General features: G+C 43.0%; 2 protein-coding genes across 4 annotated transcripts in view; one reads left to right on the top strand and one right to left on the bottom strand.

Annotated features, from left to right (window-relative positions):
• LOC110515808 (receptor tyrosine-protein kinase erbB-4) overlaps window positions 1-3,374 on the bottom strand; it is a 479,351-nt gene extending 475,977 nt beyond the window's left edge. For both annotated transcript variants that reach the window (XM_036982454.1, XM_036982455.1), the window contains exon 1: window positions 3,036-3,374. In XM_036982454.1, coding sequence (XP_036838349.1) covers window positions 3,036-3,108 — 73 coding nt within the window. In that variant the 5' untranslated portion in view covers window positions 3,109-3,374. The remainder of the gene's footprint in view (window positions 1-3,035) is intronic.
• A 2,546-nt stretch (window positions 3,375-5,920) lies between these two features.
• LOC110527274 (receptor activity-modifying protein 1) lies at window positions 5,921-17,955 on the top strand. 2 transcript variants are annotated; one of them, XM_036982453.1, is made up of 3 exons: window positions 5,921-6,232; window positions 9,079-9,256; window positions 17,008-17,955. In XM_036982453.1, the coding sequence occupies exons 1-3, from the start codon at window positions 6,178-6,180 to the stop codon at window positions 17,261-17,263; spliced, it is 489 nt and encodes a 162-aa protein (XP_036838348.1). In that variant the 5' UTR covers window positions 5,921-6,177; the 3' UTR covers window positions 17,264-17,955. The 2 variants fall into 2 exon arrangements, with proteins under 2 accessions (XP_036838348.1, XP_021464127.2); XM_021608452.2 differs by having other exon boundaries at window positions 5,923-6,232; window positions 9,076-9,256.
• The last annotated feature ends 262 nt before the right edge of the window (window positions 17,956-18,217 follow it).

Below are 18,217 nucleotides of genomic sequence, written 5' to 3'. Positions count from 1 at the left end.
ATTGCCTTCAGACAGATATGTTGCACATCCACCAAATCAAGACCAGCAGGTCGTCTCCTCACCTCAACACCGAGAGACCAGCGTTATGATGTCTAAATATGGTGACACCAATGTGCACCTCCACAATGTTACTATTGTCTTATACACTATATTAGAACCTAAGTCAAGTCCTAAAATAGAATAGTATAGACTAGTCTAGTCTAGAATAGAGTAGTATAGAATAGAATGGTATAGAATACAATAGTATATAATAGAATGGTATAGTATAGTATAGAATAGTATTGAATAGTATTGAATATAATAGTATAGAATAGTCTAGAATAGAATAGTCTAGAATAGAATAGTATATAAAACAATGGTATAGAATAGAAAAATATTGAATATAATAGTACAGAATAGTCCAGAATAGAATAGTATAGAATAAAACCGAATAGAATGGTATAGAATAGAATAATATAGAATAGTCTAGAATGGAATGGTATAGAAAATAATATTATAGAATAGTCTAGAATGGAATGGTATATAATAAATTTGAATGGTATAGAATAGTACAGAATAGAATAGTCTAGAATAGAATAGTATATAATAGAATGTTTTAGAATAGAATAGTAAATAATAGTATAGAATAGAATGGTATAAAATACCATAGAATAGTGTAGAATATAGAATGAAATAGAATAGAATAGTATAAAATAAAATAATATTGAATAGTGTAAAATAGAATAGTATAGAATAGAATAGCATATAATAGAATAGTATAGAATAGAATAGCATATAATAGAATAGTATAGAATAAAATAGAATAGTATAAAATAGTATATAATAGAATAGTATCAAATAGAATTGTATAGAATAGAATGGTATATAATAGAATAGTATAGAATATTATAGAATAGTATAGAATAGAATGGTGTAAATTAGAATAGTATAGAATAGAATAGTATAGAACAGAATAGAATAGTATAAAATAGAATATGATATAATAGTATAGAATAGAACAGTATAGAATAGTATAGTATCGAATAGTATAGAACAGAATAGAATCAAATAGTATATAATATAATTTAATTGAATAGAATTGTAAATAATAGAATAGGATAGACTATAGTAGTATAGAATAGAACAGAATAGAATTGTATAGAATAGAATAATGTTGATTTCCCAGGATGATCTTCAGTTGTGGCAAGTCTGCTAAGATATGTAACAGCAGCATTCAGACAAGCCAGATAGGATCCTACAAATGGATCTGAAAGAAACGCTGGATATTGTGTTTGAATGCAACACAGATGTACTGTTCTATAAGGGAATGAAACGTTTTAATTTTATTCTAAAGGACTATTAAAGGCCCAGTGCACTACTTTTGTGAGAGAAAAAAACATTAAAAAAACAACAACATTTATATTGTTTTATTATTGTCATTTTTCAGGGGGTGCTGCAGCACCGTACTTCCCACGGCTGTGCTTATAGTTCAGGTCCTCATATTTTGCACTGCTAAAATGAACTCATCAAAGCCCATAAAAAAAGGAGAGGAGGGGTTGAGGTGAGACGCGGGAGTTCAATTAATCAACATAAAAAGTAGAAGGTATAGTAGAAAAGTTCAAAAGCCAACATCATTTGGTAATTAAAATGCCCCCCTCTTTATCAACGGTTGAATGGATATGACAATGAACATGGACGGTAGCCAGCTAAGTCACATTCTCTGAAAACAATGATTTTAGCCATGAATTTGACATTCAATTGGATCGCTGACACAGCCAACCCCCACACATCAATGAGACGACAACAAACCCGATTCATAAACGGGCTCCATTTCAGTAGCAGGCCAAAATGCATAATGGACAAACAGGCTCGTAGGTTACGGTATGAGAACACCGAGGGACGAGCGTGGGACCCGCTCTGGACCGCGCGCTGGGAGGGAGGGAGAGGGGGGAGCGTGAGCTATTCGCTTGCCTCAGCGAGTGCCTGTCGATGTGAATGCCTCTCTACCATGCGCATTTGACCGAACAAGTGGCGGCTGCGGGACTGTTTCACCTGTCACTTAAATTATTTTCAGCTTGCAGGGAAACCACAGGGGGAGGTGAACATCAAGGGCGAATTATTCGATTTGATTTGCTACATACGTTAAATATTGTAACATTAGAAAATGTATTTTGCTGTTAATATAGAGGAAAGGAACCCCTCAACGATATTCAGCCGAAAGCATAAGACCAAAATCTACTATTCATATAGGTGATTCGCTGAAATAAATAGCCTAGGGTACATTATGATCTGATGAGACAATAGTCCACAGGACACTTCAACGAAAACTGTTGACGCAGTCAAGTTTGTTCGCAAACCAAATGTACAGGCTAAAGCATTGCTAAATAATCATTGCTAAAGACTCAAGGCTAGATATCATTAATAATTACAAGTAGCCTGTGTAATCACTGTGTTACGTCAGAATCATGGCAATAACAACCAGCAAACGAAGAATTGCCTCTAACACTTCAGGCTATATAATTAAAATGACTAGCCCAACTCTCTCAAATACGGGAGAAAGTCGTTTCATCCAGATACGACGCACCTGATAAGCAATAAATAATCAATGCCTGGAGCGTATCTTAGAAACTACGATTTTTTAAATGAAATCCATGACCCTCTGTGTGTGGGGTAGCCTATTCGAGTTGTATGACAATATTAATTCAAGACTATTCCCTACGGGAAAGGATGCCATCGGATAGGATTCATTAATAGTGACAATCTTGAGTGAGTGGGCTTTATTGACATCCGGTGATGCACTTTGCGGAATGACATGCGTGTTTGTGAACTTCAGATTTGTTTACGAAGACGACTGCAGTAATGTCATGGACAATTACAACATGCCAGCTTGAAGTGTGTCAATGTACATACTGTTCTACTTCACAACAACATTTCATATCAGCAGCAGCGTGGTCAGTTATTTGTATTTTAGATCAATTATTACGGGCAGTTTAGAACGGCAAATACCATAGCCGAAGACCTTGCTCATGAGCGCGCTGTCTGTTGCTCTCACTCACCTGACTGTGCTGTGCTCGGCCTGAACACCACGAAGGAGATGAGGAGACATCGAAGACACAGGGGAAACTTCATTTTGCACGGTTGCTGACGATAACTCCGGTAACTCACATGTCCAATAAGGTATTCCGTTATTTAAAAGGAAATATCGGCTCTTGGCAGTTTCAGAAACTGGGTCCACATGCGCGCGTCATGACGTCCTCCGTTTGCCCAAATAGTTCAATGCACAAGTTAAACGCGACGAAAACAGTAGGTTCGTTTGTAGTTCTTATAGTGACCAATGTTTTGACCGGTTTTGACCACTGATACTCCATGCCATTACTCCTCACACTACGATCCAGCAGACGGCTGGGGGGGTTTTGACACACCCCTTCAGTGCGGCTAACACCTCCTACAGTCCACTGATTGGTCGAGGGAAAGACTCTGAGCTTAATAATCACGCCCATATCACTCATATCACTCTCTCATTGGCTCATTAGGATTGATATACAGTTGTTCTCTTGATGCACAGTGTACACCTGTCTCAGACCCTGGCCTATACACTTCCCTAAGTGTGCGTAAAATGCGCATAGCCAACAATTGCATCGGAATAACTGTTTGTATGCGAAAAGTATTGTGCGTTTCTATTTTACTTTCTCTTCAGAAATGGTATTTGTTGACAGAATAGGTGTTGACATTGACTAGACGTATTTGAATAGGCCTTGAGGCTACAGTACACGTAACCTTACAGAGAGGAGAAGAATTGTGCCTACTGCGTCCATTGAGAGCATGACGTGCCCAAACCAAAGTAGGTTAACCACAGAACCCAGATAGGCCATCTAGAGCAAAACGACTCATATAATTTTGTGAAAACAACTAGGCCTCGTTATTGTTTTTATATCGATGTCAATCAGAATACAATCTTTCCTCAAAGTCAACACATTGCTGTGAGAGAAATGGCCAAAACACTGTAATGAATTAATGATGTATATGTCCCTGCCTCTGGGTCTCTCTGTGTCTGTCAAAGTGCTATGTGGCATATAGACATTATATGGACTATGATACTTTTACAGTTACAGTCTCTGTAGGATTCTAACAACATACTGCCAATAACCACAAGAGGGCCAAACTATATAGGCTTACTATGCATTTCAACATGGGTCCAACTGTAATACAGTATCATCCCCTGTAGTCCACACAGTGAATTGAACAACTGGTTATGCTTATAATCAGTAAGATGTAGGCCTACTCCTGTGTCTTACAGGGGGAAAAGCATGGTAGTTCAACATCTTATTAAAGGTAGGTCTGTGGTTATACTTTAAAATATATAATTATGATACAAATTAGGCTAATCTGCTAAAGTAGATAATGTGCATATATATATATGTGTGTGTGTGTATGGTAGTTGATGCCTTAGTAATGGTAAATATGTATGTCTTATTAGGGTTATTTAGCGGTACCCATAGGAGAACCGTTTTTGGTTCCAGGTAGAACCTTTTTTGGTTTCAGGCAGAACCTTTTTTGGTTTCAGGCAGAACCCTTTTGGGTTCAATTTAGAGCCCTTTGTGGAATGTGTTCTACATGGAACCCAAAGGGGTTATTGAAAGGGTTCCCCTAGGGGACAGCCAAATAACCCTTTTAGGTTCTAGATAGCACTTTTATTCCTAAGAGAGACCCACTGTACACCAACAGGTCTAACTTATATGACAGGAGCCCCTCATACTGGTCATTGGCTATTATCTGCTGCCATCTAGGGGAACTACATAAGGTAGATCTACTTTAATTGGAGAGATTCAGGGGTGGTGGGAGAAACACAAGATCCATTCACACATCAAATCAAATGAAATGTATTAATAACGCCCTTTACATCAGCAGATGTCACCAAGTGCTTATACAGAATCCCAGCCTAAAACCCCAAACAGCAAGCAGTGAAGACGTAGAAGCACTGTGGCCAGGAAAAACTCCATAGAAAAAGCCAGGAACCTAGGAAGAAACCTAGAGAGGAACCAGGCCCTGAGGGTTGGCCAGTCCTCCATCACAAACCCTCAATCCTATTGATCTCCAGCAGGACTTTTAATAAATAGGAGTTTCTCATGGCCAAGATCAGAGCTGCAGCAGACATGCATACTAAAGACAAATCCAGACTCCAGTGCATTACATGAGAATGATCGATAGTGTGCCCACTGCCCACTTTATGAAATGAACAATGGAATAAAGATTTAACATGCATTATGGAATAAACCAACCGATGGATAAATTAGGGAGGTTGCACCACCTGTGGGAGAGAGCACAGGATATTGTATACAAGGTAATTACATGACAAATATGGTAAAATATATATAATAGTATATATATATATATAATTGTAAATCTCAGAACTTGGCAACAGGGCAATACAACATCTAAATCATACAGCCAAACCTGGCTGTGAGAGCCTACGATGTCTGTTGTGCTACCTCAACAGTCCTGCGCCGGTCTCTGTGATATTCTGGGCACTATAGGCTACCTGGCTGTGAGAGCGATGTCTGTTGTGCTACCTCAACAGTCCTGCGTTGGTCTCTGTGATATTTTGGGCACTATAGGTTACCTGGCTGTGGTAGCGATGTCCGTTGTGCTACCTCAACAGTCCTGCGCCGGTCTCTGTGATATTTTGGGCACTATAGGCTACTTACGTGTGGCATATAGATATTATATGGACTATGATACAGTGGTAGACTGTCCACCTCAACAGCAACATAGTAACTTTAACCAGACATTTCTTGTTTAAAAACTATGAACAAAGAAAATGTATTATATACAGAAGTATAACCGAGGGAAGTAGTTGGGGAGGGGGGGGTCGCAGGTGTTTTTCTTCTGATTTTTCAGGGGGCGCTGCAGAACCCTCAACACCCCTACTTCCCGCGGCTATGTATGGAAGTTAACCAACGATTTACCACTGATTTATGGATGGCTCCACGACTTGGGTGTCGCTCCTGTCCCCAGTTAAAATAGCCAACTGGCGTGAACAATGGCTTCGGTTGGAGCATGCATATTCATTTGATGAATCAGTTATTGCAAAGGACAATGAGACGGAAGAATTAGCGCATCAATACACAGAAGAAGAGAACACGAGTGAGAAGTTAGGTTACTGCCGCGTCTCTTCGGTGCAGTCCATAATAAGAAGCTATGGCACTAGACTGTACATCGCTGACAAAACTAACCCTTGTTTTATGTGTGGCGGGTAAGTGTGATTTGATCAATTATATATAATAGCTATTTGTTCTTTTGCTTTTGTTTGCTGGTTGTTTTTCTGTTTTTTAATTGTATGCAATATGCCTCCCTGGCGCACTTCCTATTCTTACTAGATAGCCGAACCGTACCAAGTGATCTACAAATGACTTACATTGACCTTTTTCGTTTGATGTAGCCTATACAACTTATTGCGTAATCCAAACGTTTGACCATTACGGAAACATACATAACATTTTAAACGTGTGCTGTAGAATGAAGCTAAGGATGAAAATGTCATATTTTGACATTAAACCATTTTCAACTTCATCGATTATTGACGTTATAAAAGTGAAGTGTCCAGTATTATGATTTTGTTCAGTATTCACATAGAGCATCTGGTCTCTAAGCTTTAGTCAGCAGCTTTCTCAGGAAGATGTCTTTCCAAGTATTTTCTCATTGGGAGTCTACACATGATCATGATGAATATGAAAACATGTTCGCACAATACTAAACAAAACAGCTGACCAAGGTGAAGGATATCTGGGTCAACCTGAATGAATCAGCAGCATCAAATGCATGAAGATGCAGTCAGTCAAATGCAACGCTTTCTATAAACTGGTCTCTCTACATTTGACACAAAGCTTATTTATTCCGCTTCCCACTGGACACACACTGGTTGAATCAACGTGATTTCAATTCATTTCAATGAAATGACGTTGAACCAAGGTGGAATAAACGTTTAATTGCACCCCAGACTGTTCTCTCTGCTACCGCACGGCAAGCGGTACCGGAGCGCCAAGTCTCGGTCAAAAAGGCTTCTTAATTAACAGCTTCTGCCGGATAAGACTCATGAACAGCCAATCAAATGTCTACCTGGACTATTTGCATTGACTCCCATTTTACACCTACATATGACCTCAATTACCTCAACTAACCGGTGCCCCGCACATTGACTCTACACTTATTTTTCTTAAAACTGGATTGTTAGTAAGAACTTTTCACTGTAAGGTCTACTACAACTGTTGTTTTCAGCATTTCACTGTAAGGTCTACCTACACCTGTTGTTTTCAGCGCATGTGACATATAAGATTTGATTTGATAATTGACATCTGTGCCCAGTGGGTTGTCCCCAATTCACCCACAGGAGGATATCATTACTAATAGTAGCCTAATTATAGATGGCTCTCGAATGACATTAGTCAGAGTACTCACATCAAAGGTTATTGCTGGGTAAACCTTGTGATTTTAAAGGCACCATCTATATTCTGCTACTGTTCAATGGTCATTTAACTGCCTTTGGGCACTTTGCTGTTCCACCTTTCTGTCACCCCTGGTGACCCCTGGAGCTGGTCTCATTCTCAGTGTCAAAAGAAGTGTGAACTATTAGCTAGAGGAAGTCAGGAGAACCCGCACAGTAGCCTGAGCGTCAGTCTGGTTGTGCTATCATGCCAACTTGGTGCTCATTGCCATGCCGACCATGTTTGACTTGACAAGGACAGCAATGGAGAAGGAAAGAGCAAAAACAGATCTGGGACACTGAGTTTCCCATAAAGTGCTTTGTGCTGTCTGTACAAAAACATCTAACTTTAATCATGAAACTCTCAGACATCAACCATTCAAACCCTCTCCATGGCTCTGGCACTTAAGAGACAACATTTGGGACTTCTTACAGCTGAGGTAGGCTACCAAGTACTGACCCCCGGCCTTAGTCTGACTTTTTCGTCCAGGCAGGGGGCACTTCACACCTCTATGTTAGGGACCAGGTTGTCAGGGTACCCAATCACAGGCCATAGCTGGTAGGGTTACAGACCCCCCACCCCTATCTGAACCATTTGGTTGCATTCCAGAGTTCCGGTTGAGAACACTACTGTAAACCCCTGGGGCTCCACACCAACTCACCAGCTGGACATTTATCCACATGGACAACCCTCCACCTTGGACTACCTAACATTGTGTTAGTGCGTAGATGACCTTGTAAGTGGACATTGGGTGGCTTAGCGCTCATTTACAGACAGCAAGGAGACCTTCTACAGGGTGGAGGTTGGAGCCCTGGCAGAGTGGAACTTTGGACCCTCTCCACTGCAGCCCCATCAATGTCAATAGGTGGTGAGCTGTAGTTGATGAACAGCATTCTCACAGCACGTCCAAGTGGGAAAGGGGCGTGTTCAGAACACTGGCGATTGCGTCATCCGTGGATCTGTTAGGTCGGTATGCATATCCTAATGGGCCAGGGTTTCAGGTAAGGTGGAGCTGATGTGGTCCTTGACCAGCCTCTCAAAACACTTCATGATGAACAAACTGAGTGCTATAGGCAGAGCGATAGTCATTTAGGCAGGTTACCTTTGTTTGCTTGAGTACAGGGACAATGGTGAACATCTTGAAGCATGCATGGATGACAGACTGGGACAGTCTATTCTGGTGGTCCGTACTGGTCAGGTTAGGATGTTTCCTTCAAGACATGGGTTCAAAAAGTACTTGTTGTCTTTAAAATACTTTAAGCTGCATTAAATTGAGCTTGCCTAGTGCAACGGAATGGTCCCAAAAGTGCAAACCTTGCTTATCCGGTACTCCAGGCAGGCTCAATCAAACGCTTATTAACGAAGGGTATTTGAATCAAGATCTTCGTCTGTATGCAGCAAGCGTCTCAGAGTGAGACTGCTGATCTAGGATCTGGTGCCCCCTGTCCATATAATCTTATTGTTTATGATCTTAAAGGCAAAACTGATCCTAAATCATCACTCCTACTCTTAGACGCTTGACACATATTTAGCCCCTGTTTCATAAACTTGCTGCCTCCCTGATTGCTTCCAACAACTACACTACAATCTGATGACATGTTCCTTCCCTCTGAAGCAGCCCGTGGCTTTCCCCCAGTGAGCGGCTGCAGCGATGCCTACGGGAGGGCCATTCCACCACTTAGCAGCTGCAGCGGTGCCTACGGGAGGGCCATCGCTGACTTCTGTGTGACCAAGTTCACTCTGGACATGAAGGCCCTGGACCAGAGCCTGTGGTGCAGCTGGTCCGACACTTTTCAGTCAGTATAATCTATGTTATTCACCTAAATCCATCCTACATTTGATTCATCCTAAATAAAAATAGAGTTGAGCTCAATTACATTTTCTTGAATTAGGTCACTGTATTATTTGTCAGTATTACTTGCAAATGATGCTCTGCCAGTTTAGCAGAGGTCCTTGTCTTTACAAGACCGTTCCATCTGGAGAGCGATGTTTACATGTCTATCACCATAACAGGCACACAGATAGAAGGATTCCTCATAGGAATGTTCCTGTGATGTGCAACGAATGTTTCCGAGACCATTCCCTTAATGTGAAATCGAATTGACCCAGAAAGTGATTACTATGTTCTCAGAACTTAAGCTGTGAATGTTCTAGACACATGTCATGGAAACATGGCACAAACATTCATGCGTCCAGGTTTCTGTGGTTTAGGAGAATATTCCATCAAACGTGGTTGCCATGTTCTCAGAACATAAGATATTCATGTTTTAGACATGTTTCATGGGAGAGTTGCCAGAGCATGTGACCCCAGAACATGTATTACTGTTGCAGAGCCAATCAAGGCCCTGATTGGTGAACATGTATTACTGTTGCAGAGCCAGTCAAGGCCCTGATTGGTGAACATGTATTACTGTTGCAGAGCCAATCAAGGCCCTGATTGGTGAACATGTATTACTGTTGCAGAGCCAATCAAGGCCCTGATTGGTGAACCACTGATCCGTTCATCGTTCTTTGTCTGTTGGCAAAGTTAAGGATGCTCACACATAGAATGTTTTCAACTCAGATATCTGACACACTTTGACACACATGATTAAATGATGCATGTTATTTTATAGAGTAGTTATTATTCAACATGTCCTCAACTGGGATTTGAACTTACCACGTTTAGGTTCACAGTACTCAGATCTTCCTGCTACACCACCATCTTTCAGTTAATATGACTGTTCTTTAATCAGTGATTTGATTGACTTATTGCAGCAATTGAAGGACTTTCAGTATAGTTGTGTAATGTTGGTGGGGCATGTCAACCTGTTTTAATGATCCTCCTGAATCACTAGGATCAATAATAGTTTGTCTGGAGTGTACTTTTAACAGAGCTGAGATTTACTTCAAAGTGCATTCACCCTATTGCTTACACCTATCAAGTTGTCTCAGATCTAAACAATTGCCTAGGGAGAAGGGTTTAGTGTTTCTTCTGGACAGGGCCTAACTATACTGGCCCAATAAGCACATGCAAGAACAGTCCCGTGTCCAGTTTTCATTCAAACATTTTAATATGTTCCACCATCATTAGATAACTAACAAATTACTGATGAGAGAATAGTCAAATTCACTGACAACTATCCAATCACTGATGAGAGAATAGTCAAATTCACTGACAACTATCCAATCACTGATGAGAGAATAGTCAAATTCACTGACCACTATCCAATCACTGATGAGAGAATAGTCAAATTCACTGACAACTATCCAATCACTGATGAGAGAATAGTCAAATTCACTGACAACTATCCAATCACTGATGAGAGAATAGTCAAATTCACTGACCACTATCCAATCACTGATGAGAGAATAGTCAAATTAACTGACAACTATCCAATCACTGATGAGAGAATAGTCAAATTCACTGACCACTATCCAATCACTGATGAGAGAATAGTCAAATTAACTGACAACAATCCAATCACTGATGAGAGAATAGTCAAATTAACTGACAACTAACACAGATGTGGTTTAGCAACACAATCTAAATGTCGTGAACCATGAGGTTGTGAGTTCAAATCAAATGTGTGAACATATTGAATTATAATTGCTGTATAAATGAACATGCACAATGTAATCATGTGTGTCAAATATGTAAGTGGAAAACACTATGTTAAAAGCACTGTCTGTGTGTAACCTTGCCAACAGACAGAACGAGCTGTGAATGGATCTGTGGTTCACCAATCAGGGCCTTGATGGGCTTGGCAATAGTAACAAGGTGTGATGTGTAATAAAAAAATATATTTTCTTTGGAGAACGTTTCTTTGGGACCATCAGGCAACGTCCTGACAACTGATACACAGAAAGGTTCCTGCAGCGTTCCCATGAAACGTGTCTAGAACATTAACGTTGTATATTCTAAAAACCATGTTCTAGATAATTCTGCTTGATAATAAGGGAACGTTCTCCTAACGTTATCACCAAAACATGCTGAAAAGGTTCTCAGAAGGTTTTTTGTTAGCATAGATAGAATGTTCCCCGGACTAACGGAAAACTGGACACTCAAACATTAGGAGAACATTACGGGTAACATTACAAAAATGTTCTCTTTCTCTCTCCCTAGAATGGTTAGCTGGGTAGGAAGGGAAGAAGAGAGAGTGAAGGAGGGAGAGGGAGGGAGAGATAGAGAGAGGTGGGAGAGGGAGAGAGAGAGAGATAGAGAGAGGTGGGAGAGGAAGAGAGGGAGAGAGAGAGGTGGGAGAGGTGGGAGAGGGAGAGAGAGAGAGAGAGAGGTGGAAGAGGGAGAGAGAGAGAGAGGGAGAGAGAGAGGTGGGAGAGGTGGGAGAGAGAGAGAGGGAGAGAGAGAGAGAGGGAGAGAAAGAGAGAGGGAGAGAGAGAGGTGGGAGAGGTGGGAGAGGGAGAGAGAGGGAGAGAGAGAGAGAGGTGGGAGAGGGAGAGAGAGAGAGAGAGGTGGGAGAGGGAGAGAGAGAGAGAGAGGAGGGAGAGAGAGAGAGAGGAGGGAGAGAGAGAGAGAGGTGGGAGAGGGAGAGAGAGAGAGAGAGAGGTGGGAGAGGTGGGAGAGGGAGAGAGAGAGAGAGGGAGAGAGAGAGGTGGGAGAGGTGGGAGAGGGAGAGAGAGAGAGAGAGAGGTGGGAGAGGGAGAGAGAGAGAGGTGGGAGAGGGAGAGAGAGAGAGAGAGGTGGGAGAGGGAGAGAGAGAGAGAGAGAGGTGGGAGAGGGAGAGAGAGAGAGAGAGAGGTGGGAGAGGGAGAGATAGAGAGAGGTGGGAGAGGGAGAGAGGGAGAGAGAGAGAGAGGTGGGAGAGGGAGAGGGAGAGAGAGAGAGGTGGGAGAGGGAGAGAGAGAGAGAGGTGGGAGAGGGAGAGAGAGAGAGAGAGAGGTGGGAGAGGGAGAGAGAGAGAGAGGGAGAGAGAGGTGGGAGAGGGAGAGAGAGAGAGAGAGAGGTGGGAGAGGGAGAGAGAGAGAGAGGGAGAGAGAGGTGGGAGAGGGAGAGAGAGAGAGGTGGGAGAGGGAGACAGAGAGAGAGAGAGGTGGGAGAGGGAGAGGGAGAGAGAGAGAGGTGGGAGAGGGAAAGGGAGAGAGAGAGAGGTGGGAGAGGGAGAGAGAGAGAGAGAGAGGTGGGAGAGGGAGAGATAGAGAGAGAGAGGTGAGAGAGGGAGAGAGAGAGCTGAGCAGGTCAACTCTGTTTTGCGTGTGGAAAGAAAAAGCGAAGAGGAAGAGAAGGATTGAGAAAGAGACAGAACTTTGCATAAACAAATATTTGGCCAACCATCCCCTCTGGACTTGGTGTGTGTGTGTGTGTGTGTGTGTGTGTGTGTGTGTGTGTGTGTGTGTGTGTGTGTGTGTGTGTGTGTGCGCGTGCGTGCGTGCGTGCGTGCGTGCGTGCGTGCGTGCGTGCGTGCGTGCGTGCGTGCGTGTGTGTGTGTGTTCATGGCCAGGTCAGGACCACATGCCCTATTAGAAGTTGAACAGTAGTCACCTTTGGGGTTTCCAGTGTCAAAGAGAGTCAGAAATTACACTGAATTAATCTACGCTCTTTTAGAACAAAGTTTCCAATGAAGAAAACATTTAATCAACTTTATTCAGTCCAAACACCTCTGATATTACCAGGAGACCGGAGGCACTTCAGTGTGTCTTAGCTCTAATTATATTCACTCAGTCATGCTGCTCTGTAGCTCCCCTGGTATGATGTTGGGACTTCCACTGCTGGTATGTCGCCTCTCTAACCCCTACCACCAGCTATGGTAGTTATATTTAGGTGTGTGGTATGTCCCCTCTCTAACCCCTACCACCAGCTATGGTAGTTATATTTAGGTGTATGGTATGACTCCTCTCTAACCCCTACCACCAGCTATGGTAGTTATATTTAGGTGTGTGGTATGTCCCCTCTCTAACCCCTACCACCAGCTATGGTAGTTATATTTAGGTGTGTGGTATGTCCCCTCTCTAACCCCTACCACCAGCTATGGTAGTTATATTTAGGTGTATGGTATGACTCCTCTCTAACCCCTACCACCAGCTATGGTAGTTATATTTAGGTGTGTGGTATGTCCCCTCTCTAACCCCTACCACCAGCTATGGTAGTTATATTTAGGTGTGTGGTATGTCCCCTCTCTAACCCCTACCACCAGCTATGGTAGTTATATTTAGGTGTGTGGTATGTCCCCTCTCTAACTCCTACCACCAGCTATGGTAGTTATATTTAGGTGTATGGTATGTCCCCTCTCTAACTCCTACCACCAGCTATGGTAGTTATATTTAGGTGTGTGGTATGTCCCCTCTCTAACCCCTACCACCAGCTATGGTAGTTATATTTAGGTGTGTGGTATGTCCCCTCTCTAACTCCTACCACCAGCTATGGTAGTTATATTTAGGTGTGTGGTATGTCCCCTCTCTAACCCCTACCACCAGCTATGGTAGTTATATTTAGGTGTGTGGTATGTCCCCTCTCTAACTCCTACCACCAGTATGGTAGTTATATTTAGGTGTGTGGTATGTCTCCTCTCTAACCCCTTACCACCAGCTATGGTAGTTATATTTAGGTGTGTGGTATGTCCCCTCTCTAACTCCTACCACCAGCTATGGTAGTTATATTTAGGTGTGTGGTATGTCCCCTCTCTAACTCCTACCACCAGTATGGTAGTTATATTTAGGTGTGTGGTATGTCCCCTCTCTAACTCCTACCACCAGCTATGGTAGTTATATTTAGGTGTGTGGTATGTCCCCTCTCTAACCCCTTACCACCAGCTATGGTAGTTATATTTAGGTGTATGGTATGACTCCTCTCTAAGCCCTACCACCAGTATGGTATCTATATTTAGCTGTGCTAAGCCCTACCACCAGTATGGTATCTATATTTAGCTGTGCTAAGCCCTACCACCAGTATGGTATCAATATTTAGCTGTGCTAACCCCTACCACCAGTATGGTATCTATATTTAGCTGTGCTAACCCCTACCACCAGTATGGTATCTATATTTAGCTGTGCTAAGCCCTACCACCAGTATGGTATCTATATTTAGCTGTGCTAAGCCCTACCACCAGTATGGTATCTATATTTAGCTGTGCTAAGCCCTACCACTAGTATGGTATCTATATTTAGCTGTGCTAACCCCTACCACCAGTATGGTATCTATATTTAGCTGTGCTAAGCCCTACCACCAGTATGGTATCTATATTTAGCTGTGCTAAGCCCTACCACCAGTATGGTATCTATATTTAGCTGTGCTAAGCCCTACCACCAGTATGGTATCTATATTTAGCTGTGCTAAGCCCTACCACCAGTATGGTATCTATATTTAGCTGTGCTAAGCCCTACCACCAGTATGGTATCTATATTTAGCTGTGCTAAGCCCTACCACCAGTATGGTATCTATATTTAGCTGTGCTAAGCCCTACCACCAGTATGGTATCTATATTTAGCTGTGCTAAGCCCTACCACCAGTATGGTATCTATATTTAGCTGTGCTAAGCCCTACCACCAGTATGGTATCTATATTTAGCTGTGCTAAGCCCTACTACCAGTATGGTATCTATATTTAGCTGTGCTAAGCCCTACCACCAGTATGGTATCTATATTTAGCTGTGCTAAGCCCTACCACCAGTATGGTATCTATATTTAGCTGTGCTAAACCCTACCACCAGTATGGTATCTATATTTAGCTGTGCTAAGCCCTACCACCAGTATGGTATCTATATTTAGCTGTGCTAAACCCTACCACCAGTATGGTATCTATATTTAGCTGTGCTAAGCCCTACCACCAGTATGGTATCTATATTTAGCTGTGCTAAACCCTACCACCAGTATGGTATCTATATTTAGCTGTGCTAAACCCTACCACCAGAATGGTATCTATATTTAGCTGTGCTAAGCCCGCTGGTAATTCAAGCTGTTAGTTTGCCTTTTCCCACTCCGTCGGTTGGAGACAGAAACAGACCTGTTTTCAAAGAGTCACTTTTCAGACATGTTTTGAGGAATGGCTATTTTGATGCCAGTTAATATCGAAAATATCACATTTATAAACACATTTTGTTACATTTCAGCCTAATTCTACAATGGATTAAATGTTTTTGTTTTCATCAATCTACACACAGTACGCCATAATGACAAAGAAAAAATGGTTTGTAGAAATGTTTGCTAATTTATTAAAAAATAAAAACGGAAATATCACATTTATGTAACTATTCATACCCTTTACTCAGTACTTTGTTGAAGCAACTTTGGCTGAAATTAAAGCATTGCGTCTTCCTGGGTATGACGTTACAAACAGTATTTGGAGATTTTTCTACTATTCTTCTCTGCAGAGCCTCTCAAGCTCTGTCAGGTTGGATGGGGAGCGTTGCTGCACAGCTATTTTCAGGTCTCTCCAGAGATGTTCGACCGGGTTCAAGTCCGGGCTCTGGCTGGGCAACTCAAGGACATTCAGAGACTTGTCCTGAAGCCACTGCTGCGTTGTCTTGGCTGTGTGCTTAGGGTCATTGTCCAGTCTGAGGTCCCGAGAGCTCTGGAGCAGGTTTTCATCAAGGATCTCTCTGTACTTTGCTCTGTTCATCTTTGCCTCGATCCTGACTAGTCTCCCAGTCCCTGCGCTGAAAAACATCCAATCAGCATGATGCTGATACCACCGTGCTTCACCGTCGGGATGGTGCCATGTTTCCTCCAGACGTGACGCTTGGCATTCAGGCCAAAGAGTTCAATCTTGTTTTCATCAGACCATACAATCTTGTTTCTCATGGTCTGAGAGTGTTTTGGCAAACACCAAGCGGGCTGTAATGTGTCTTTTAATGAGGAGTAGCTTCTATCTGGCCACTCTACCATAAAGGCCTGATTGCTGGAGTGCAGCAGAGATGGCTATCCTTCTGGAAAGTTCTCCCATCTCCACAGAGGAACTCTGGAGCTCTGTCAGAGTGACCATCGGGTTCTTGGTCACCTAAGCCCATTCTCCCCTGATTGCTCAGTTTGGCCGGGCAGCCAGCTCTAGGAAGAGTCTTGGTGGATGCAAACTTTTTCCATTTAAGAATGATGGGGGCCACTGTGTTCTTGGGGATATTCAATGCTGCAGAAATGTTTTGGTACCCTTCCCCAGATCTGTGCCTCGACATAACCCTGTCTCGTAGCTCTACGGCAATTCCTTCAAACTCATGGCTTGTTTTTTGCACTGACATGCACTGTCAACTGTGTGACCTTATATAGACAGGTGTGTGCCTTTCCAAAACATGTCCAATCAACTGAATTCCACAGATTCCCCATCAACGGAAGCAGGATGCACATGACCTCAATTTCAAGTCTCACAGCAAAGGGTCTGAATACTTATGTAAATAAGGTATTTATTTTTTTAGCCAGTTTTCTCTTTGTCATTATGGGGTATTGTGTGTAGATTGATGCTGATTATTATTATTTTTATCTATTTTAGAATAAGACTGTAATGTAACAAAAATGTTTTGAAAAATCAAGGGGTCTGAATTCTTTCCGAATGCACTGTATTTAAAAGTTAGAGTTGGTTTTCTCATGCTGCCCCCTAGTTTCAATGTTTTATCCCCCCTTGCAGGCCTTACGAGGAACTGACCAACTGCACCTATTTTGTGGCACTCAAGATGCACTGCTTCTGGCCCAACCAGCAGATAGACGAACTCTTCATACGCCTCCACATGGACTACTTTCACGACTGCGCTCTGACCGGCAGGCTGCTTCGGGACCCTCCTATACGTATCTTGGGGCCTTTCATTGGAGTGCCTGTGCTGGTCACTCTGCTCATGACTGCCCTAGTGGTGTGGAGCGGTAAATGCTGCCAGGGAATCGTGTAACTGTCTCATCCTGGGTGAAGGTGCCCCTGGGTACGGAATACAGATCTAGGATCAGTTTGCCCTGCCAAAATTCTAAACTGAATCATTAGCGGTGGAAACGCAAAACTGACTTCTAGGGATCAACCTGACCTCTTGGAGAACGAACTCCAGCTTATCTGATAGGGGAGACATGATGGAGGGGACACTGAACTGGGGCAAACGACAAGCAGAGATACCCAACAGCATACTAAGACTGTAATCTTTCTGTGATGTTTGTTGTTTGATGGACACTGGTGGTATGAGTGAAGCCTACTACTGAAACAAAGCAAAGGCTATTTAAGATTGTACAATGGCTCATCGATAACCCTAGAAATTCCAATTGAAAACACGCATTGTATTGTTGTAAACCACAAAGTGGCCAACCAAGAGAGGGCTAATGTTGTGTAGGGCACGGAGGACAGATAGTAAATACCTCGTATGTCAAAATCAATGCAACAACATCTGTAATGTAGCTTTGGGCACCAGCCAAGTCTTTATATGAACTGAATAGATGTATATAAAGGGCTTCACAGAAAAGGCTGTATTTGATCTAGACAGCCACGCCCAGTAGCCACGCCCAGTAGCCACGCCCAGTTGCCATGACCAGTAGCCACGCCCAGTAGCCATGCCCAGTAGCCACGCCCAGTAGCCACGCCCAGTTGCCACGCCCAGTAGCCATGCCCAGTAGCCACGCCCAGTAGCCACGCCCAGTAGCCATGCCCAGTAGCCACGCCCAGTAGCCACGCCCAGTAGCCACGCCCAGTTGCCATGACCAGTAGCCACGCCCAGTAGCCATGCCCAGTAGCCACGCCCAGTAGCCACGCCCAGTTGCCACGCCCAGTAGCCATGCCCAGTAGCCACGCCCAGTAGCCACGCCCAGTAGCCATGCCCAGTAGCCACGCCCAGTAGCCACGCCCAGTAGCCACGCCCAGTAGC

This window comes from Oncorhynchus mykiss, chromosome 7 (assembly GCF_013265735.2).
Source record: "Oncorhynchus mykiss isolate Arlee chromosome 7, USDA_OmykA_1.1, whole genome shotgun sequence".
Taxonomy (NCBI): domain Eukaryota; kingdom Metazoa; phylum Chordata; class Actinopteri; order Salmoniformes; family Salmonidae; genus Oncorhynchus; species Oncorhynchus mykiss.
The sequence above is the reverse complement of the archived record's forward strand: the minus strand, read 5'-3'. Positions and strand labels throughout refer to the sequence as shown.